Below are 25,287 nucleotides of genomic sequence, written 5' to 3'. Positions count from 1 at the left end.
GAGTGAATCATGTTTGTCCTTGTTTAAGGAGAAATTCTTCTAATATTCCAATGTTTAATGAGATATTGAATCTTGGTTATAAATAGCATTGGAACTCTCCATCTTATTTAGCAGGCAGGCTCTTATTCCTGGTTGCTTTCAAACAATTTTCTTAAGGAATTAAGTGCTAGATTTTAGTCATGTTTTTACATTAGGAAATGTTTACGTTTTTATTATGTAACATGGACATGCTACTTACTAATAACTTCCAAATATAATTTTATTTTCTGGGAATTTATGACAATTTCTAGTCCTGAAATGTTTTGTTTTTCCCTGACTCCATCTTGAAGCCTTCCCTCTCCTCCCCACTCCCTGTTGTTTTCATAGATTTGTACTTGCAAAAGGACACTGATAGTCCTTCATATTTTACATTCACAAAACATAACATAGTCAACAGGACTCTAATGAATCTCTGAAGTTGATGATGCCATTCTTATATTTGTTTTCCATTCCCATTGATTTCACACACATATATATTTATATAAAAATAATACATATATATTTTATATTTTATATTTTACATTTTATATTTTATAAAGGATCAGTAGCCAAAGATCAGTGTATGATTTGAAGAAGGCAGCCCTGAGGTAAGCAGCAGTATCTTCCTGCAAAGACAAAGGCAAAAGTGGTGGCAAAGAAGCTGTGACATGAAACTAAGGCAACCAGCAGAAAGCAGTGCCAGGAAGCAAGAAGTCACGGTTTTCCCATTGTTAGGATGCAAATATGTGCAATCACTATTCTGTTATTAATTTTGTGAGCCTGAATAAACTTTTTATATCTCTTTTAGAAAAGATAAGGTTTTCTTTTTTCCCCAGCAGTTGAAAGAACTGCTGGAATTTCATTTCTATCTTCATCATTCACTTAACAGTAGTCATGAGTAGTCTATATTGTAACTTCCTATGGTAAAAGTGCTTTGGGGATTAGAAAAGATACAGAATTTATAGAATAGGTCCTGGACAAGATGAACAGGTGTTAAGTGAATAAGAGAAAAGTGTTATAAAAGTTGACAAAAAAGGACTATCCCTTTTACATAAGAGAATTTGAAAAAGAGAAAAAAATATTTGACCTGTGATTAAAAGGAATGGGCCATATTAGATATGTGGATAGATATGGTGTTAGAGTAATAGACAATTGCTAATATTGTTGAGTGAATAATGAAGATGCCAATTTTGAAACTGGAAGGCCTATGTTGTGTTTGGGGTATACTCTCCTGGAGGCAGACGCGATAGGGTGTGGTGGTGTGGACATCAAGGAGTATACTTACTGAGACTGAACTAAAGATATACCCATGAACTGGAGTACGAAAGACAAAAAGCAGACATGGCAAAGGTGGAATTGATAAAACTTGACAAGTAAAGACATGCAGTGGTAAAGGGATAACTAAGCCTTAAAGATAATTCTAAGGTGTTAGCCGAGGAGATTTGGGGGCCCTTCACCAAATTAGGAGAATAGGGAACCGTTGAGAAGGAATGATATAAACATTGAATGTGGACAAAGCAAAGCTGACTCCCCTCCTGGCATTTCTGTAAACCTGAGTTTGTGCAAATCAGACAACCAAAGCTCTTAGCAGATGAGGTGACACAATGTGGTATGGTTTAGGAGCTAGAGGAACTAAACATGTAACTTTGAATAATGATATTCTTTCTCTCTTTTGGTATTTTCTCTTACCTTTAAGTTCTTCAAATACACCTTGCTGTTGTGATTGCATTATACTTAATTATTTTTTGCTCAGAATTCTTTTTTCATTTTCCCTAAAATATTATGCTTGTGTCCCAACAATATTTCAAGCTAATAAAGGACTGAGGACCTGATATCACAGCTTTGTAGCTGCATGGAGAGGACCTTATAAAGTACTAAATAAATATCAGGAGGTAGGTAAATACTTACACCATAATTATTGGCTGATAAAATCTAATTGCACCCACTAAGTCATTCCAGCAGTCTCTTATCCAAATGTTACAAAGATGATTAATAGCTTTTGCCAGTGTTTCTCAACCATGGCATTATTGACAATTTTAAGTCAAGTGATCTTTATTGTGTATGTGGTCCTGTTCATTGTACAATGTTTACAGTATCCCGATCTTATTGGATGTCAGTAGTAACCTTTTCCCGCAAGCTGTGACACAAAAATGTCTTCAGACATTGCAAATGTCCTCTGAAGGTAGAATGATCAACTGCTCTAATTTGTCTGGGACTGAGGAATTACTTGGGACACAAAACTTTGAAGGTTAAAACTAAGAAAGTTCTGAAAACCAGAGTGTGTTTGCCAGCCTACTTGGGGAACAAAATTGCCCCTCACTAAGAACCACTGACCTGGAGGAACAGAGAGCCATCTATGTACAATGAATTGCAAAAATCTTAAGTACTGCTGTGGAGGCACACCTTTACAATGCTTGGAACCCACAGAGAAAATACTCATTTTCATCGAGGTGAAAAGGATTGGGGAAGGAGGCATTTCAGGTGATGCATAAAAGCTTGAGTAGGTTTTAACAGGTGAAGACAAACAATGCAATTGGAAGCAATTGTGCAAACAAAAGGGTGGGAAGGTCTTAGACCAGTGGTCAGCAAACTGCACCTCTGTTGACTAATGAGTTTGCCAACCACTGTGTTAGACAAGTCCCTGGATGAGTGAGCTAGTGTGGTGAGTATAAGCAGGGGACAGGAAGGTGAAATCCAAACTAAGATTCAGAAGACAGGACAGAGTCAGGTCTTGAAGGGCTTTTAGTCCTAAATAACAGTTTAAAACAACAATAAATAACACCTATACTATACCAAACTTTTTCTGCATTCATTACTGATTTTGACTCACTTCATCGGCACAACAACCCTAAAGGTAGACAGTATTGTGTCAGCTTTACAGATGAGAAAACTGAAGGGCACAGAGAGGCTAGCTGGCTTGTTTGAGGCCACAAAGTAAGTCAACTAGAGAGTCAGGATGAAACCCAGTTCATCTGACTCCTGAGTTTCATGAATTGTCACATTCTCCTGCCTCTCCAATCCACAGTGGAAACTCATGAAATCTTCTGAGTAGCAGAGTGACAAGAGCAAATGTGAATTTTAAAAACCGGCTCAGATGGCTCTGTAACATCAAAAACCTGGTTGGTGACAGTAAAGTATGAGGGATATATGCTTTACTCCCTTCTTTCCCCATGGCAGCTGCCTAGCTCCCTGTAGATTGCATCCGTACAATTCTTGGTAAAAGCCATAACATGGTGAGTTTACAGTCTAAATCTACTGGAAATAATTAGCGGAAATAATTCCATCCGCTAAATAATTTTAGAGCTATAGCAATGCTTAATTAATGCAAAGGGTTTATGAGAGAAATAGCCAGTTACTTTATTAGCAAATGCTGAAAGTTTAAAAACACAGAGGGAAAAGGGACACTAAAGTGCTATGGAAATAATGAAATAACACCGAATTTATTTAAAGCTAGCGATAATTAGGTATTATGTAGCTGGTAATAATTTTCAAAGAAAAGCAGGAGATGCCTCATTACTTGCCTTGGAAACAAAGCTCTTTAGATTTGGACAAACCTTAAAAGACGAGGAAAAATCTGCTATGATCCCCAGGGGAGGATTCATACAACACATCTTTCTATTTTTAACTTGGATGCCTTAATAAAATGGCCTCTGACACTTCCATCTCTTCCATCTCAACCCTTCCACAGGAGCCCTGTCCCTTGTCTCATTCCAGATAATTTATTAATAAGCCACCACATAAAAAATGTTCCCTAATAAAACACCCAGGCATTGTGGACTGCCTAATGTAGTTAATTTCAGCAGGGCAACTGAGATTCATGTAGAGATGGCCATATTAGATTAGGGGAGAGATTAGCATCACTGTTGCCATTCCCTGAAGAATGCCGCTAAATATGCAATCCTTCATTCACAGAGCTGAGTTCAGATGATCATTTTGAAATACCAGTCCTGAATTTGCATGCAATAATACAGACTTCCAGATGCCAAAGTTAAAGCAGTAGTAGATGGAATCTAGAAAGAAATTATCTTCTCTGTCTCCATTCTTCTCACCCCCACTTCCCTAACTGCTCCCCCTCCACCTTTTGGGGCAGGTCCAGGAGCTGGAGTATAACTGACTAATTTGTTAGAAAATAAAAATAACCTCATTTTCTCCATGGGAAAAAATGCAAACAGATACAAACAGGCAAACAAACTGACACACACAATCACACACACACTGGAATTCATTAAACTAGTTAGATTGAGGCAGGCAACATTGGACTGCTATTGTTTGGTTAAGCATGCACTCAGAACCATTAAGAATCATATTCCTTTTCAAGCAGAAAACATCATGATAATTGGCTATTACTTAGAAAAAATAGAAATATTCCCTTTAGAGCATATGTTTCAAAATGTTTTAGATCCATGGACATTATATGAATATTTTTCATATACCACATCCACACTCGGCAAATCTGTTTTGTGATATGTCCACTACCTTTCTCTTTTCTTTATCCTTAGAAGAACAAGGACAAAACATTGGCTTGAGGCAAATACCTATCTTTTGTCTGCTTGGCACCAATCTAATGGCAATTTAACAGTATACCAAGCAAAATCATTTGGTGTAGTGCACAACGTAAGCAGATAATCCATTTTGCTAAAAAGAACAACTAAGCAACAGAGCAGAACTTGACAAAGCTGACTCATTTCTTGAGGGTTCTATATCCAATCTAATTTGCATAGTTGGTATTTGGCAGCTACACTCTCTTCTGTCCCAAATTCAATACTGTTGCCAAACTGGCAGCTTTGCAATAGCTAAGGGAAAGATTATATGCCTTGACTCTGGTGCTCCCTTTCTCTGTGTAACAAATTCAAATGGTAGGCCAATAATCTTTTACTAAGTAAGAAAATATAAGTATCAAATGTAATAATTGGTTAATAGATGAGTGATCAGCTATACTTGCAGATTCCTATGCTGGAGTATAATTTCTTTGAGAAGTAACAAACACTGAAAAAAGGGCTACATGCTAAGTTCATTCAGAAACTGACAGCCAAGGGGAGAGAAAGGCTACGGATCATCCACACTTTGTGTCTCTGGTGGGGAGCATCCCATTGTCCAAGCTTACCTTCTCCCACTACGGGGTCTTTTTTTCCAGTCTCTACCTGTGATCCGTGGTGTTTAGATGAGACATAGACATGATTCTTTTGGTCATTAGCCTGGGATGCAGAAGTATCTTCACTCTTTATTTCTAAATTAATGAGAAAAGAAAGTGTGTGTTTCTTTTTGTTTTTCAGAATAAAATAACATTTTTATTTGTAAATGGGCCCTATGTATTTCCCTTGGATGCCCCCCAAAATGATTGTGAAATAAATGCAATAGAGCACATATAATAAATCCAGAGAAATAAATATTGATAAATAAAACCCCATACCCTGACTACCAACTTTAAGGTATAAAATTGTACTGTCCAAAACCATAGCTGGCTACTGAATACCTCAAATGTGACTAGTTCACATTGAAGTGTGCTGTAAATGTACAATATATACCTAATTTTGTAAACAAAAGTAAAATAAATAACATTTTCGTATTCATTACATGTTGAAATAAATTTTTATATATTGGGTTAAGTGGCTTCTAGAAAATTACATTATGTGCCTCACATTTGTGACTTAGGTTTTCTTTTTATTGGACAGAGTTGGCATAGATTGTTACTAATATTTTTAACCTTTTATTTTGAAATAATTATAGATTCACAAGAAGTTGCAAAGAAACAGTCAGGGAGAACATTTTTTTTTAAATTCTAAAGTGTTAATTTTGACCATTTGAAACGTACAGGAAAATATAGAGAGCTGATTACTGTATACCCGCTCCCCATAAAGTTCCTCCTGAGAGAGAAAGTCAAAATGGACAACGCATGGTGAAACTACTAGAAGATTCACTATTATAGTCAGTGTTACATTTTTCAATAGAAATTAGGAGTCTGTGTTCACATGGGACAATAAGAGAATTTAATACAGAGAAATGTTCCCATAGATATTGAAAAGTTCAAAGAACAAAAAAAGAGGAAATTGGGGTAACTGATATGTTAGTAACTGTAGAAAGAAGCTTCCTCTAGACCTAGGGGTACAAAAGAGAAAAAAATGGGGTGAACAGAGCTTAGTGTAGGTCCCTTCAAGGCTGGTAGGTTTAGCCATAAAAAGGAGGATGAGAATTAAATTATGACACAGAGTCACATGAGATTAAAAATTATGAAAGATCTTTGCTTTCAAACAAGAAAGCAATACACACAAACACATGAACTTTAAATTTGAAAACAAAGCCCAAAACTTGGGGTTCAAAATATCACTGGCACCTACACAAGTTGAAGAGATCTTATTCTTCCTAAGAAAGACCAGGAATCCTAAAATTTCCTTGTAGTTTGCCCAGACCCATTATGGCAAGGAGAGAGGTAGAGATGTTAGGCTGAATGAAGCTGGTTCGAAATAGTGAATCTTCTAGTAATGCCACCATGCTTTGTCCATCTTGACTTTCTCTCTTTGCCTCTCCTCATTTTGCCTCTATATATACTCACTTGTGTCCCTTCAGTTTTCTAATATTTCCTAATATCACAAGTGTTTCATCCACTCATTTGTTGGGAGTTTAGGGTGGGTAGAGTAAAGGATTTGCTTTTCTTTCTCCCACATTTTAAAAACAAATGAAGACAGAAAGACAATTTAGCTACAAGTAGCTTAATTTGTTGCAAAAATTCATAAATATTTTTCTTTGGGAGAAGTAAAAGAAAGGTTAATATGTTATACATAATGGCATTTCCCTCAAATATTTTCATTAAAAAAAAGCAAAAAAACTACATACTTCTGCTTTTGCTTTTCTTAAACCAACAGCACACCAGACAGCACAGAGCCAGCCATGAGACCACTGAGCACAAGGAGGCAGACAGGATGAAGGTCGACTTCTCTGACCTAGTCACAGGTAAGATGGTGAATGGTCTGGATCGAGTCGTAAAATTGACTCCTGTAAAGGGGAGAAAAAAAAAAAAGGTCTCAATAATAACTGTGCTAATAAAATATTGTGGGAAAATTGCTTACAACACTTAGTAGGTTTAATAAATATATATTTAATTAAATGACTAATTAAATGAGGAAATAAAGAAACCTAAAATTAATTCAAGATTTGTACTGCTAAAGAAATATAAGAATTCAATCTAACGATAATGCACAATTGTTCTAATTTGTCCAACATTGATGAAAAATTCTTCCAATTCTCCCCTTTCATTCTGTCTTACCTTCTCCACCAATGCAAAATTTCAGTTTCATTCTTATGTTCTATTGATTAAAACAGAAATGCTCTGAGTTCTAGAATGTGTGAAACTACTCGCTGTGACATATGTATTTTATTTAAAATATGGCACCCTCTTACTACAGAGTCCAGAGAACTTCAAATGTAAAGAGAACTGCAAATTTTGTTATCTGGAAAACTGGGGGTAGAGCATGGTAGCTGAGCCACTTGACTAAGAAAGATGGAACAAAATGGGTGACTCTATAGAGTGAATCTTTCTAAGAATTCATCTCAAACTTATAATAGAACATTTTGACTGATTACTTCATTATTATTTGAAACAAAGCATAAAAATCTTAAAAAAAAAACACACCACACATCTTGTCTATATACACATAAAAATCTGTACACAAATATTTATAACACATCTATTCATAATCACCCAAACCCAGAAACAATCCAAATGTACTTCAACAGGGGGATGAAAAAATCAACTGTGGTTTATCCAGATGATTAAATATTACTCAGCCAAAAAAAGAGAAAAAGAAAAAGAAGGAAGGATAAATGAAGGAAGAGAGAAAAAAGGAGGAAGAGGAGGAGGACAAGGAAAAGAAAGAGAAGAAAGGAAGGATGGGAGGAGAGATAGAGAGAGAGAGAAAGAGAGAGAGAGAGAGAGAGAGAGAGAGAGAGAGAGAGAGAGAGAGAGAGAGAAAGAATGAAAGGAAAAAAAAACACTGTTAATAATGTGAAACCACTGGGATGAACATCAAAGGCATTATACTGAGTAAGAAAAGCCCATATATGAATGATAGGTACACACTGAATGATTCCATTTAGATGACATTCTAGAAAAGCTAAAACTATAGTGATGGAGACCAGATCAGTGGTTGCCAGGGATTAGTGTTAGTGGGAGGAGAGGATGTGAGTGTGAGGACAGAGGAAAGCATAAGAAATATCTTTTAAAGGATATTTTCTGTATCCTGATGGGGTGATTACATGAGTTTATACATGTATTTAAATTCATAAAAAGATATACCAAAAAAGAGATACATTTCACTGTATATTATAATAAGTATGAAAATTTTAAATTTGTCAGTAATTTGGAAGATGATAAATAAGTTTATTATCTTAAGTGTGGGGAGAGTTTCATTGGAATATACATTCATCAAAAATTATCAAGCCCTGGCTGGTTTGGCTCAGTGGATAGAGCATCAATCAGCCTGTGGACCGAAGGGTCCCAAGTTCGATTTCAGTCAAGGGCATGTACCTGGGTTGTGGGCACATCCCCAGTAGGGGGTGTGCAGGAGGCAGCTGATCAATGTTTCTCTCTCATTGATGTTTCTAGCTCTCTATCCCTCTCCCTTCCTCTCTGTAAAAAAATCAATAAAATATTTTTTTAAAAATATCAAATGGCATGTTTTAAGTATGAGTAGTTTATTATGTCAATTTTAATTCACAAAAATAAAATATTTAGAAAAAAAATATTGCCTGCCCAACTGGTGTGGCTCAGTTATTAAGCATCAACCTATAAACCAGGAATTCAGGGTTTGATTCCTGGAAGTCAGGACACATGCCGGGGTAGAGGGCTCAATCTCTAGTAAGGGGCATGCAGAAAGCAGCCAATCACTGATTCGCTCTCATCGTTAATGTTTCTCTCTCTCTCTCCCTCTCTCTTCCTCTTTGAAACCAATTAAAAAACAAAACAAAACCAAAAAACCTTGCCTAAGAACACAAGTTAGTTATAGTTGGCATTTTAAAAGTAGTTTATTCAAAATAAACAAATCAATCCAAAATCTGCTTTCATCTGAAGCACTTCGACAATAATAATTTTTATTTTCTCTAGTTAGGGAAACACCATGTTTTTCTTTGCTGTGCTTTTCTTGGGTTGAACCTGACAATTTGATTGACAGCCATGGTCAGATCTTTAGTCTCTTGACTCCTGGCTGACTCAGTCCCAAAGCTACCATAACCAAATAAGCTAGACATGGTTCTACTTAAGACAAACTTGGCTTGTTTCTTATCAATTAGTTTCTTTATATGGGCATCTGAATAAAATAAATCCAGCCCATATATGGGGGATATGTTTTACTAGGGATTTGCAGAAGTAAAAACAAAATTCCTCATTCTTTTATCCATTTTCCAATGATTGCTCAGTGATTATTTTCTTTGCTCAGTGAATAAGTTATTGTTCTCATTCTTAAAGTATTTACAAGCTAGTAAATGAAATTAGATACACATACAAATGTTTAAAATAAAAAGACAGAATGAGACACATGCCACCAGAATAATGCAAATTTGATTGCTTTGGAAGGATATTTTGCATTGATATGATCAGAAGAAGCAAACTAGAAGAGAGTATCTAAGTGGGAATTTGAAGGTTGAGCAAATGAAGACAGAACGAAGAAAAGATCAACTGTTATTCAAGAAATTAATGCTGCAAAATACTGGGAATTAATGCTCAAAAGAATCTGAGACAAAATTTGCTGGGCATTAAATGTCCGTCAAAAGGCCCTTGACTGTATTCTGAAGGAAATGAAGTTTATAGAAGGGAAAATTCTGAGGGCCTGAAGTCAGGGAGAACTATTTATATGCCTAGAGCATCACCTGGGTCTAAGATTGCAGATCACCAGTTTTCAAATATTTTTAGCAACAGAAATGAAATTATATACACATACAAATGTTTATAATAAAAAGATATATTTTTTAAAAATGCATCTTAGACATAATCTCAATATACTTCCTTGTTCATAAATATTTGTGCCTATGAGGTACGATGTTTCATTACACCCTGAGACTATAACACATCTCATTAGGATTCCTGTGTCTTTTGGAACTTACATTCTAATGGGGGCACAGAGCCCACAGACAGTAGACAAACAAGTAAATCCAGGGATACTCTGATGCCAGGTAGTGGTAGATGCCAGGAGGACTCAAGTGAGGTTGGAAGACAGAATGACTGGATGGTGCTGTAGAGTACATGGTACAGAAAAGCCTCTTTGAGGAGGCGTCAATGGGAAGAAACCTGAGTGAAATGATAAGCCATGTGAATTTCTGGAGCAAGGGTATTTCAGGCGTGGAAATGGCAACTAAAATAGAGTTTTTCTGGACTGATGGCAGAAAGCATTCTTGGTTCTCTTACCTCTTCCCAGCACAGAAGCCCCTGGGAATCCCCTAAGAACTTCATGGCTCCAAGAAACGGTTAGGAAATCCAGAGCCTAGACCTTGGTAATGACAGTGAATGTGGAAAGCCTGCGTGAGAAGTTAGTAATATAAACTTACAAAAACCTTCTCTCTGAATGATGTCCTAGAAGTTCAGAAATGAATAAATGAGCTGGGCTAGTCAACATACTAGAATGACTTATGAGGATTCTATACACACTTGGTAGGAAATATTTAACTTCTCAGTTCCTCAATATCTGTATTTCTAAAACAGGAATAATGACTTGTTCCTCTCTATTTATTTCCCTAAGAGAGAAGAGGAAAACTAATAAAAATTCTTGCAACTTTTCTGCTTGATTCATAGATAAAATGAAACAATAACAACATAAATCAATGCTGGTTATATATATATGAATTTGGAACATAATAGAAACAAAAAAAATAATGATTGCCCTATCAATATGGGAATAAGAGCTGCTTTCCCAAATGATTCTAGCACTAGAAATTGATAATAGTAGGAAACAAGGAGTTACTCTCAGTATCTTCACTTGTTAATCAATATGATGCCAAATTAAAACCACAATGAGATATCACCTTCCACCTGTTAGAATGGCTATCATCAATAAATCAACAAATAAGTGCTGGAAAAGATATGGAGAAAGGAAATCCTTGTACACTGTTGGTGGTAATGCAAACCAGTGAAGCCACTGTGGAAAAGAGTATGAAAATTCCTCAAAAAGTTAAAAGATGGGCTGCCATATGATCTAGCAATTCCACCCCCGGGGAATTTATCTCAAGAAATATACATTCCCCTATGTTCATTTCGGCATTATTGGCAATAGCCAAGATAAAAAAGCAACCTACGTGTCCTTCAGTGAATGAATTGAGAAAGAAGGTTTGATATATCTCATATAATATTATTCAGTAATAAAAGAAAATTAAATCCTGCCATTTGAGACAACATGGATGGACCTATTGAGTATTATGCTATGAATGTAAGTCAGACAGGGATTCGACTTGTATGTGGAATCTAAAAACACAAAACAAATGAATAAACAAAATAGAAGCATATCTATAGTTATAGAGAACAAGCTGATGGTTGCCAAAGGAGTGGGTATGGGAATAAAATTTAAATAGATGAAACATGAAGAGAGTAAGGACTCACAGAAATGCAGGCTTTTTAATGCTTTCTTTTTATCTTCCATTATTCTCTTCTAATTTAAATTTTTAAAATATATTTTTATTGATTTCAGAGAGGAAGGGAGAAGGAGAGAGAGAGAGAGAGAGAGAGAGAGAGAAATAAAAACATCAATGATGAGAGGGAATCACTAATTGGCTGCCTCCAGCATGCCCCTGACTGAGGATCAAGCCTGCATCTCGGGCATGTGCCCTGACCAGGAATGAAACTGTAACCTCCTGATTCATAGGTCTATGCTCAATCACTGAGTCATGCCAGCTGGGCTAATTTAAAAGTTTGTAATCTAATTCTGACAGAGCCCCACCTCACAGACTTGATACTGAAAATTATGAATTATGATTTAAGGAAAATGGCTAAAGAAAAACTATAATCCCTCAGTAGTCTACTTTACAAGTTATAGGTGGAACCTAAGATAAACTAGTGATCTAGTCAAAGTGAACATCAAGCTCAACTCAAAATCAAAGTGTTGCTGAGAAGTTTAGATCACATTTTACACTTGCTTTTATAACTTATTCCTTAAAATAACCTTCATAAAATATTCAGTCTTAATTGATCACCAAGGAAATTAAAAGACAAAAGTCTAGGACAAAATATCCTTTGAAATATATCCTTGGGAATACTATGGCCAAGGACCCTGAACATGTTTCTCCATGAACCTTTACTTAAATTAGGATACTCTCATAGATATTAAAAGAATATCTGCCTAAAACAATTAATAATTGTTTAATTGACCACAGAAGATATTCTCTTTGTGGAGAAAATGGTCCAAAACTTGAAATTAAGGGAAAACCTGATTTCAGATCTTATCAATGTCATTTTGAAGCATTTTCAAATAGGCCCATCCAAGATATATCAAATTCTCTGGAACATATTGTATATATATTTTTTACTTTATATTTAATTGAGGATCAGGCTTAATTAATACAAGATTGGTAAGCTGCAAATGATTTTCGTCCAAAGGTTTTATTGTCCTGTTAGTGTTATTTTCCTGTATCCAATTTAACAAACTTATGTCAGCAACTCCTTCCTGGTTGATCTACATCCCTCACAGTAATTTAACAGCTCTGCTGTCTTCCTGGATCCCTCATTATGAGTTCAATAACTGTTGACAAGTGCTCTTTATATATTTTTATGAAAGCCACATTTTTAACGTATTGAAAAGTTTACTATGACAGTTTGAATTTGTTTCATGATGGAAGACTAATGTCTGAATTTAATTAAATATTTGTTGTTGGACTTCAGATACCTCACATCAAAACATTTTATTTCCTTTGCCATTTCTAATATCTAAGAGGTCTGAATGAGGTAATGACTGCTTTAGTGCATTTTACAAAACTTGGCATTATCACACCTGTACATGAACTGCTTTCTACAGTTGTATGTTTTAGGTATCAGACTAACTTCCCAGACCAAACTTAATAATTGATTGTAAATTTCTACCTTTCAGTTCAAATGCAATGTTAGTATTTTACAAATTATTTTAGGTAGATTTTCTGGTAAATCAAATAATGCAGGCAATATTTAAATTATTTTTTAAGTGGAAAGCTCTGTTTCTATCAGAGTTCAACCCTTTAAAAAGAGGATGGCAGAAATTGGACTCTTGGCTCTACCCTTCTGGGAATGAGAGAGAGATATTTTACATAGGTTCCTCTGGCTTTGAAGTTTAATTAACATGTTACCTACTATAAACTTGTTGGATAGCATTTCCTTCTACCAAATAAAAAATTATCAAGAATACTTCAGAAGGGAAATTTCTTTTTAATGTATTTTTTTTTTTTTAAGAAGGACTGAAGCATACATATAAGCAAGTCATACATGCTTTATACCTATACTTCTAAAATACCAGGATTTTAAATGGGTACAGCTGCCATTTGGGGAGTAGGGGAGGAGGCAGTGGGGGAGGGCAGAAATTAAAGAATTCATAATACTCTGTATCCCAGGACTCTCTTTTCTATAAATTAAAATTTCTAATTAATATCCAACCCAATACTATCAAATATCACATATATATTTTTATAAAGTAGAAAATACAAAAAAAAATTTAACAACTAAAGGAAAATGGACATTTGGATTCTTGCTTATCAGGATTCTCCTGAGACTTAATTTCTACATGTGCTCTTGCTTCTCACACCTTAATAATATAATCAATTGATGTTTTTCTCTAAACACAGATGACTCCTTATTCATGATAAGAGCTATTCAAATGACAAAGGCAAAGGGGCTATTTTTTAAATAAACAGATAATAAAACACACTGTGCTGAAATTACCTGGAGGGGAAGTGACAGTAAAAATAAAGTGCCAATTTGACCCAGAGATCAAAATTGCCAAGTTGGAGAAGATCACAAAACCATCTTGAGTTTCTGCCTGAGTACACCCTACAAATGAACACAAAAACAAAAAGTAAATGTTAGTTATCTACTCAAGAGTAATTCATTTGAGTCTTTTCTATAGAGAGGCAATTGGACAATAAAGGTAACTTTTGTTTTTTAATTAAAGAGGTTACTAAATCCATCAGGATCAGATTAAGTCTTAGACAAGTCTTAGAACCAAATAATCCAATAATAACAGCTAAAATGTATTGAAAGCTTAACCAGACACTGTGATTTATATACATTATAAATAGATTATATGTACATTACATAAGCTTCATAAAAATGTATAAAATATCTTATCCATATAATTTAGATAATAGGAAATAGACTCATCAGATGTCAAAGTACTTGGCACTGGGGTTATAGCCCAAATTTACCTAATTTCAAAGTTAGCATTCTTCACCACTACTGTATCTCCACTAATTTATTATTAAATGTCTCTCAAGAAAGAAATACTATTGTCTTCCTAGATGGTCAGTTTTTTGGCTCTGCTTCTCTTCTATCCAAGGTTCTATATTTTATGTGGGGACAGAGTTAGGCTAATTGATCAAGACTTCAGCAATGCTTCAAAGCATGATTGATAAAGATTTAGCAATGTGAATTGCCTGGGCCATGATTTCCCTGGGTAAAATGCAGAAAAGAAAGCTCACATCTTCTAAAAATGGGCCATCCATTTATAAAGTGAAAGAAGACAACTCCAGGTAGGCTCACGTTCACAATGCTATTAATTAGTCTTCTGACTCCACTATCCTCAAATTACTTTGTTAATTAGCAGCTGCTACTAAAAGTCACTGTGGAAAAGTCACCGTGATTGGTATGATGGACAACGAGATAGGAAGTGGTCTTAAAGTTTATAAATTGGTTGGAAATCTTTTAAGGCTGAAAGGTATCATAAAGATATAATATGCTTAGTGTTACATATTTCAATTCAATTGCTCAGTCCTTTTGGTGAAAACATTGTCTTTCCTCATCAATTTTGCAAAGCTAACTAAACTTCCTTTTTTGGAAACATCTTTTCCTTCATCTCGTCAGTGTACCAAAATAAATAAAATGCCCAGAAAAAAAAAGGAAATAAATAAGCCAAGACAAAAATAAATGATAGGCGCCCAAGATAAATGCAGTTTATACTCTTTAAAACCTATATGCATCAAAATTATGGTCAATAAACTCTTGCAAACAATGAACTGCAGAGTACAGATGTTCAACATGAAATCGTTTGCTGCAGTTTTTCCTTTGACAAACGTCCTTATTGTTCCCATCTTTGGAGGAATACAAAGCAGCATTTAATCGAAATGTGTCCGTGGAGCACAGTGAGTCTGCCTCATAGAACAGCCGCCAAACTGCCTAATGGAAAGTGCTTTAGCTCCAAATGGGTTTGCTTTTGTGTTAAATACCAGCTTGCCTCAGAGATCTCTAGAAAGATTCCCATATATATCTATGATATCCTCAGATTTGAAGCATATGCGCGCAAAAGCTGAGGCAGTTGCTGCCAAGTACAGTACATTACTCCAGGGTTCATCATATCTCTGGAATGATAATTGTAAAATATACAAATGCCATCGCCAGGCTCCCTGACCAAGCTGGTATAAACAACATACTGGCTGAAGGAACTTCCACAAGATGGGGTTTTGGGCTTGTGCAAAACTGAAATTGATTACATGACTTAACCAGGGATTGCTACCTGAGTGTTTTTGCAGGGCATATGGTTTCTAAAATACCTTTTCAGCTCAAGTTCTCTGCCATGCTATCTCTCTCACCTCTAGCTAAACTAGCAAACTATTACATATTTACATCAAATTATATCATTAATGTTTACACTTTAGTTTTGTAAGTGTTAAGAACTTCTTTTCCCTACAACTAGGATTTATAATTATCAAAGGATCTCAAAGGCCCTTAAATAATAGTTTATGTGTATGCAAATCTGCTTTTGAAGAAATAATCTCTTTTTTACTGAGGAAGGACTATGCAGACAAAAGAACATGAAGTTAAATTGCGGAATAAAAGATTTATGTACACTAGATCTATTGGTATAGTTTTGTTGTTGTTATTTTGTTTTTCTCCAGGATATACTTACTAGTAGAATAAGTTACATAATCCATCCCAAATAAATTTAGTTCCATTTTTTCCCAAAGTTAACCAGAGCTATTTCATGTTGGTTTTAAAAGATACTTTCAATCAAATGAAATAGAATGTTTTGGTGATGTGGGCTCTCTAAACACAGAAAACTGAAGAAATGTTTTCCCTACATCACACCCACACACGCACGCACACACATGCACATGCACATGCACACGCACACACACAAAAAAGAAGACAACCTCAGCATGTTCCTCATACTTTTCCATGAATCTCCCAAGGAGAAAAATGATGACAATACTGACCCAGGTGAGTCACCATGCTTAGTGTGAATTGGTGTTAATAGTATAAAAAAGTATTATAAATAGTTTCATGCTTTATTCATTCTACATGATCATAATATAATTCTAAGCTAGTCAGTGATCAGATCCTTGGGATAACTAAAAGAAAAATAATGAAGGATTTTGAGAGGTAAGTGTCAGGAGTAAAGTATGGAGTCTGAGTAAGGTACAGTGCAGAAGTAAGGTATGGAATATGAGTAAGGTATGGAGTATGACTAAGCTACTGCATATGGTTAATGTATAAAATACTGTGAAGTATGGAGTATAAATAAGGTATAGAATATGAGTAGGTATGAAGTATAAGTAAGGTATGAAGTATGGGTAAGGTAAAAAAAATGTAGGTAACTGAACTATACATGTAAAAATGGTTAAGAAAGGTTTGTGTATCTTACTACAATATTTTTTTTTAAAAAGAATATAAGGCATGGAGTATGAAGTAGGGCCTGAGTATGGGTATGTAATAGAATAGGAGTAAAGGTAAGGAGTGTGGGTAGAGTATAGAGTATAGGTCCAGTATGTAGTTTGACTAAGGATATGGACTATGAGTAAGGCAGTGAATATAAATGAGACACTAGATACGGGTAAGTTATAGAGTGCAGGTAAGGTGTTGCTAGGGACTGAAAGGTTGTGTTGGAACCTTATCTCCAATGTCATGGTCTTTGGAAATGGGGCCTTCTGGAGGTGATTAGGTCATCAGGGCAGAGCCCTCAGGAATGCAATTAAGTACTCTTATAGAAGAGACCCCAGAGAACTTGCTTATTCCTTTGGCCATGTGAGGACATAGTGAGAAGTGTCTTTGAACCAGGAAGTGGACCCTTCCCAGACACAGAATTTGCTGGAGCCTTCATATTGGGTTTTGCAGACTCCAGAGCTGTGAGAAATAAATGTCTTCATTGATAAGCCCTCCAGTCTATGATACTCTATTACAGAAGCATGAAAGTACAATGACAGATATGGAGTAAGGGCAAAGTATAGATTGTGTGTATGGTTTGAAGGGTGGATGGAGTATAGAATATGGGGAATATATGGAGTAGAGAATGGGTGTAGGTGAGTTTCAGTAGTCAGGTGATAGCAGCTGATATAGAACATGAAAAAAGCTGAAAATTTATATTTTTATGCTGTTGTGTTAAGATCAGAATTACTATTATATTTGATGTATTCCAGACCAAGCCAGCAATAGCTAAATGGCATTGAAGAATGGACAGACTGACATTATCAAAGCAGACAGTTTAAAATTAATTCATAGCCATAGCTGGTTTGTCTCAGTAGATAGAGCATTGGTCTGCGGACTGAAGGGTCCAGGTTTCAGTTCTGGTCAAGGGCATGTATCTTGGTTGCCAGCACATCCCTGGTCCGGGTTGTGTAGGAGGCAGCTGATTGATGTTTCTCTCTCATCAATGTTTCTAAGTCTCTATCCCTCTCCCTTCCTCTCTGTAAAATAATAATAATAATAAATCAGTAAAATATATTTTTAAATAAATAAAATTAACTCACAAGGTAGTTCTGAACATTTCATTTTCACATTGGCCAACCTGGGATAGCTTTGCTCAATTACCTTACTTTCTTAATAATGTGGGCTTTTTTTCTGCAAATTTGTACAAGGAACATTTTGGGCTGTCCTCTTTCCTTGAGATTTTAAACCCAAAGAGTTTCAGATTTAATTGCTTAGGCAAAGAAATCACCAAGAAGAACAAATAGGAGTCAGCAATGTGGGTGCTACTCTCACCAACGTGAGTAAAATATCAGTTGTCTGAGTGGAAGTATAGAGAAGATGGAAAGTCTATGAGGTGATTCTCATAAAATAAGCAGCAACATCTGGATCTTTAAAAATGTGTTATGCAAAGAGAGAGTGGGCAGGGCATTGAAGAGAGTAACTATACAAGTTTGAAAGAAAATTATATTTGTCCACAGGCTAAAAAGCTTTGATTTCTTAATAAGTAAGTAAATAGAGCAGGAAATTTACAGGCCAAAATAGTTAAAAGACAACTTGAAAAGAGAGAGCAGTCAAATTTATAGCTCCAATAAGAAAACAACAGAATGAAACAAGATTTAAACAACAAGAGTTTTGACTATTTAATTAGATGTGTTGATTGCCTCCTCAAGAAAATTATCATAAGTGGCCATCTCTGTGGCTAGTTCTATTTTCTGGAAATTAATGAGGTACAGCTTAGCACAAAAACCATAAGCTAGATAATACACTGATTTTTAAAAAAATCCTGAGATTAATTTATTTTAAAAACTATGCTGAATGAGAATTCATTTTCTTGGAAATTTTATCGTAACACTTTTGTCTTTCCTTTTATAGAGACAAGTAACAAAGAATGAAAATACAATAACCTCAGGAGAGGCAGGTATTATATTTTAGACAACAGAAATAATTTAGGCCAAAATAAATGCAATTAGCAGGAGAGGCGAGGTGTAGCACTTCTATAATGGGCTTATTCCTATACATTTTAGCATTTCACATATTTTACAGGAGCCATGTGAATGAGCTTAGACTCATAGCCTGAGTAGAACAATAAATAACTATAAAATAATGACCTTTCCTTGGAAACCAGAAATGTTGCAGATAGGCTGATATTTGTACTGATAGGTGAGTCATTTACTAGTTTGGAAAAAAAATTTACAAGTTTGGGAAAACCCAAAGCCAATAGAAATATCTTAACTGGTTTATGAAGTGCATAAGAAATCTAATAAGCTAATTTTTTTTTACAAAGTTATCAATACATTCTCTAATTTTGCCCATGTTGCCTATGTCTATGATGCCATATCTATAAAATCATTGCAAAGACCAACATCAACAAGCTTTTTTGTCTGTTTTCTTCTAGAATTTTAAAGTTTCAGGTCTTATATTTAAGACTTTAATTCGTTTTTAGTTGATTTTTTTTTTTTTCTGTATGGTGTAAAACAATGGTCCAACTTTATTCTTTTGCTTGTGGATATCCAGTTTCCCCAACACCAAATGAAACCATCTTCTCCCCATTGTGTGTCCTTGGCTTTCTTGTTGAATTATAGTTGACCATATGTATGTACCTGGACTTATTTTTGGAATCTCTATTGTGTTCCTTTGGTCTATAAGTCTGCCTTTATGCAAGTACCATGCTATTTTATTTAATACTAGTGGCCTGGTGCATGGATTCTTGCACATTGAAAGGAAGTTATTAGAAGAAAGACTCGTGTGGTAATTATGTTACTGCAAAAAATTACATGTCAAAATAGTATATATACTATAGTATTATAAAATTAAAATATAAAATATTTTAATATCACTATTCACCACCTCTCTATAATAAAAGTGTCAGAGATGAAAGAAAATTAGTAAAATGTATATGAAAATAACATATAAATTGGTTAATAAATAATAACAACATTATATAAAAATAACAAAGAAATGATATGAAAATAACAAAAATATGATATAAAAACATTGGATCACAATGATTGATAAATTGATTAATAAATAACAACATCATGATATAATAACAACAAAGTGCCAATAGTTAGTCTTCAGATACATTCTGGCTTTGCATGCAATTGGTGCCAGCGAGAGCTTTATATGTATCATGCATGCATGAGTCAATGTTTATTTTTAAATTGCCAGTGCATGTCATATGTACTGTCCAGTCACTTGGATGATTGGATGGACATATTGTCAGTCACTTAGCCTTTTATATATATAGACTAGAGGCCCTGGACACAAAATTTGTGCATGGGTGGGGTCCCTAGGCCTGGTCAGCGATCAGGGCAGGCTGTCCCCTGGTGGACAGCTCACATCATAGCAAGTGGTTGAACTCCTGGTCTGTTGAACTCCCAAGGGGACAATTTGCATATTAGCCTTTTATTAGATAGGATAGTTTTGTCACATATTTTAAAAATCAGGCATGTTATGCCTGTTTTTCTTTTTCAAGATTCTTTTTGTCTATTTGGGATTTTTTGTGATTCCATATGAATGTTATAATATTAAAAATATTTTTATAAAAACTGTTACTGAAAACTTTGATAGAGATTAAATTGAATCTAAATCATTTGGACATTTTTAAAACATATATATTTTATTGACTTTTTACAGAGAGGAAGAGAGAGAGATAGAGAGTTAAAAACATCTATGAGAAAGAATCATCGATCAGCTGCCTCTTGCACACCCCCCACTGGGGATGTGCCCGCAACCAAGGTACATGCCCTTGACTGGAATCGAACCCAGGACCTTTCAGTCTGCAGGCCGACGCTCTATCCATTGAGCCAAACTGGTTTCGGCTCATTTGGACATTTTAGACAAGTGGGATAATATCAAACCAAATATCTTAAGCATAACAAAGCAAACAATAAACAGAGTGAAAAGTCAAACTACAGAATGGGAGAAAATATATGCAAGCCATATATCTGATAAGGGTTAATTTCCAAAATATATAAGGAACTCCTGCAAATGAATAGCAAAAACAAACAAACAAATGATATGATTTAAAAATAGAAAATAGACTAAAGACTGGAACAGACATTTCTCCAAAGAAGACCTGCAATGGCCAATAGGTATATGAAAATATGCTCAATATCACTAATAATCAGGGAAATGCAAATCAAAATAAAATGAGATATTATCTTACATCTTATTAAGATGGCTATTATCAAAATGCCCAAAGACTATAAGTGTTGGCCTGGAACTCTTGTGTACTATTGGTGGGAATGCAAAATGGGTGCAGCTGCTCTGGAAAACACTATGGAGGTTCTTCCCAAAAATTAAAAATAGAAATATGATCCAGCAAGCCCACTTCTAGGTATTTATGCAAAAGAATTTAAATCAAGATTGCAAAGAGATAGCTGCACCCCATGTTCATTACAGAGCTATTCACACTTGCCAAGAAATGGAAACAATCAAAACATCAACCAATAGATGAATAGGTAAAGAAAACATGGAATACACATATAATGAAATACTACTGGGCCTTTAAGAAAGGGAAAATCTATAATATGTAACAACTTGGATGAACCTTGAGAACATTATGCCAGGGAAATAAGCTAGTCATGGAGGGACAAATATTGTGTGATTTTATCTATATGAGGTATCTAAAATATTCAAATTCATAGGAGCAAAAAATAAAATATGTGTTTTTTAAATTTTCACATGCATTTGAAAGTAAATGAAGCTAAGCAGTGATACTTGGACTGCACAGGAAGCTAACAGAAGACAAAGAAAAGTGGAGAGGAAAAAATGAACTTGATGTTCTGCTCTGAACCGGGTGTTTTGCATTTGCCATCACATTTATTCTTTCTATCATTGAGCCAGTGTTTCTCCATAGAAACCACTTTGTATGGGTGACTTGATCCCTCAGCATGTCCATGATACTGTACTAAAGAATCATTTGTCTTAGGGGACATGCTCTTCTCCTTACACCCTATTGGGGTTATGGACGTGACAAAAAAAATGCTCCTTCATCAAGCAAAGGAGGGGAGAGGAGGAGATGTTTCCTTAACTATTTACTGCCAGCTGAAACTTTCTTTTCACAAACACTGGCATTGTAGAGTGGGGATGATGGATGTTCCTTTCAAATTACTGAAGATGCTGAGGATAACTGTCCTTGCTATGAATCCCTAATGGCTGCAAACATTTTCTGTGCAGATGCAGTAGTAACAGGTCTCTGAATGTCACAGATACCTACCTTTCAGCACTGAGTCTGAAGTCCCTTCCAGGGAAACAGAAATGGCCCAAGGCTCTGATGGCAGCCCCAAGGACTCTATTCTCCGATTCTGAGAACAGGGGGAAAAATAAAATAAAACAAAAAAACAACAGGAAAAGTTGGATTCAGAAAAGAATCTATGAATTTATCTATAAAAGAAGTGAATTTAGAATAGAATCTTGCATAAAGCACAAATTCAGTACAAACAAGCAAAGGAAGAAAAATGATAAACCAGCATTTTCTTTCTCATGTTAAAAATATATCATGATTATCACATTGAGAGAAGTGACATTACTACAGAAAAAGGTGGAGCAGTGAAGAGGAGGAAGGAAAGCCAAGTTTGTAAAAGAGAACAGTGACATTCTGTGCTGACGGTTACTAAGGAAGGCAAGGTCAAGAGAAGAAAGCAGCAGAGAAATGGGTTTGCAAATGTGGACTTCAGTCCTGTGGCCTCTGTCCCTCTGCATACATGTCAGGAGATGCATTTTTAAAAAACTATATTTTATTAATTTTTTTTTTTTTTTTTTTTTTTTTACAGAGGGGTAGAGAGAGTTAGAAACACCGATGAGAGAGAAACCGATCAGCTGCCTCCTGCACACCCACTATGTGCCCACAACCAAGGTACATGCCCTTGATCAGAATCAAACCTGGGACCCTTTAGTCTGCAGGCTGACACTCTATTCACTGAGCCAAAGTGGTTAGGGCCAGGGAATGCATTTTAAAAGTAAAGAGTGGAAAGCAGATTTAATTAGCTTATTTTTCTTTATTTTCTAGCACAACTTTAGTAAATACAGAAAAGATAAAATAGAAACAGAGGGCATGCCATTGAAGTTAGAATTAAGTAGTGAAACCTCTTGTTAATGATTTATTTAACCACTATGAGAGAAATAATTTAAAATAACATAAAACTGGAAAACAATAAAGATTTTAAAAAGCTACAAAACTATAATGCAGATGTGATGGCATAAATTTCCTCATTAGCATATGAAATGACTTCTTTAAATATAGTTCTACCTCTTTGAGAGGGTCAGATTTCTGAGAAGATACTAGAAATCTACTTCAAAATTTTGCTTGGGGAGGAAAATTATCCAAATTGTATTTTCACTCTTAATAAAAAATGTGGGCATCCATATGAAGCAGAAGGAAAGCAGGCAATGAAGTTGAAGGAGGATGACAGAAGTCAGGAGAAGTTCTAAGTGCAGCAAATGGTACTCAGGGGGCACTCTGTAAGTATGTACCATATTTACAGAGTGCCCCCTGAGTACCATTTGGACAATGGAATCTGCACTGAGTACATGCTACCCAGCTTTAAGGATCATTATCTGTGAACAAGTTACCTGCTTATCCAGAAAAATGAGCTGTGGTTGTACTGGAAGTTCTTTCCCTACTTCTCCATCTGAAGGCTGGACTAGGACTGAAAGAGCATAGGGTCGAATATATATCGAGTTCTCAGTTTTAAAATTGCTTGTATTTCTGTCACATGTAAAACAAAATGGAATACAGTCATAAGATTACAAATATTACTGTAGTAGTGATTTGCCAAAATCCATTATTAGCAGTGAAAATATCTGCCTTTGAATCTAGAAAATAATACACTTTGTAGTGAACATTACATTGTAACTGAATAATTATGTCTGTACTTAACACTAAAGACTCGGTGCTCAAATTTGTGCACTGGTGGGGTCTGGCTGGCCCACCCCAGTGGAAGCTGATCAGGTTGGGCTGGTGGGGTGAGGGGATGTGGGAGGTCAGGTCGGCCACATCCACCCTCAATAGGGGGGAGGGCCCATTGGGGATAGGGATGGCAGGGGGAGGGGCTGCCACAGTGTGCATCACAGTAACTGGTTGTTCCAATCATTTCAGTTGGTCTGTTCTGGTTGCTTGGCTTTTGTATATATAAATTTTTGCTGAGCCATGGTAAAGAACAGACTGGGTGTGAGGGGATGGGGGCTGAAGCACTAATTATGAACTTATATTTTATCACAGTTTAATGATAGAAGCCCCCCAAATAACCCAGTGAAGGAATTTAGCAGATTATAAGACTTAGACAGTGGGGATGTGTTCAGTAGTATGCCAGTGAACCAGCTCTCCCGTCAAAGACCCTGATGCCTAGTGTTTTCCAGTTTCCATGGTGTGAATACTTTCTCCATGACTGATTCTGGTACCATGATGACATGATGACATCACTGGGAGCTGAGAGGAGATGCCTGAGAGCAAAGCCCAGCGTAGTTGTTAGACATGGAATAGCTCATTTAGTCCTCACAACAGCCCTTCCATAATAGTCATCTCCATGGTGTGCTTGCACTAAATAGGTCCAATAACCATGGAATTAACTGATTTTTTAATTTTAATTGAATGAAGCCTTTGGGGAGAATAATACTTATAATTAATATATGCTGAGTACTAACTGTGTACCAGGTACTATACTAAGCTTTCCTTGTTTAAACTCATAGTTTCTTTAAATGACATTATGGTATTCTTATTTATACACTAGAGGCTCAGCGCATGAAATTCATGCATGGGTAGGGTCCCTGGGTCTGGCTGCCGATCAGGGCCAATCTGGCACCTGCCTTGGTCGGCCTGGAGCCTGTGGGCTGGGTAAGAGGTTCTGTGTTAAGCATCTGCCCCCTGGTGGTCAGTGCACATCATAGCAACTAGCCGTTTGGTCAATTTGCATATTAGACTTTTATTATATAGGATGCAGAAACTGAGGTCCAAAAGGACTAAAGTAACCTGCTAAAGGTCCTACAAATAGCAGGTGCATGACTAAGGTCTAGAGTAGGGGTGTTGAACTCAATCAGAGAAGGGGCCAAAATCTAAAATCCAGCCTAAATTGCAGGCCGAATGGTTTACTGAACAGTCATAAACTGTCATTGTGATGGAAACGCAGCGGAGTGCAGTGATGACAGCGCGGTGCGGGCCACATTGCAAGGCCTGGCGGGACGGATTTGGCCCGCGGGCCTTGTGTTTGACACATGTGGTCTAGAGCAATTTACCAATGAGCTATATTGTTTTTTGCCCCTTTCAAGCACATTAATTGCTGATGTGACTTAGCAATAAAATAGAATAAATAAAATAAAATGGTTATATAATGCATGATACCTTAAAACATGTTTTCCCAAGATTTTTGGTATTTTTGATGACCAAGATAGCTTTATTAAATGAACACTGTAGCCCTGGCCAGTGTGTCTCAGTT

General features: G+C 35.8%; 1 protein-coding gene across 1 annotated transcript in view; it reads right to left on the bottom strand.

Moving 5' to 3' along the window:
• PKHD1 (PKHD1 ciliary IPT domain containing fibrocystin/polyductin) overlaps positions 1–25,287 on the bottom strand; it is a 385,065-nt gene that overhangs the window by 6,036 nt on the left and 353,742 nt on the right. The window contains exons 62-66 of the mRNA XM_036415099.2: positions 23,429–23,564; positions 22,074–22,161; positions 13,898–14,005; positions 6,850–7,008; positions 5,123–5,245 (exon numbers count right to left, since the gene is read on the bottom strand). Coding sequence (XP_036270992.1) covers positions 5,123–5,245; positions 6,850–7,008; positions 13,898–14,005; positions 22,074–22,161; positions 23,429–23,564 — 614 coding nt within the window. The remainder of the gene's footprint in view (positions 1–5,122; positions 5,246–6,849; positions 7,009–13,897; positions 14,006–22,073; positions 22,162–23,428; positions 23,565–25,287) is intronic.

Source organism: Pipistrellus kuhlii, unplaced genomic scaffold, assembly GCF_014108245.1.
Source record: "Pipistrellus kuhlii isolate mPipKuh1 unplaced genomic scaffold, mPipKuh1.p scaffold_m20_p_5, whole genome shotgun sequence".
Lineage (NCBI taxonomy): Eukaryota > Metazoa > Chordata > Mammalia > Chiroptera > Vespertilionidae > Pipistrellus > Pipistrellus kuhlii.
Note: the sequence above shows the minus strand (reverse complement) of the source record. Positions and strands in the feature narration are given on the sequence as shown.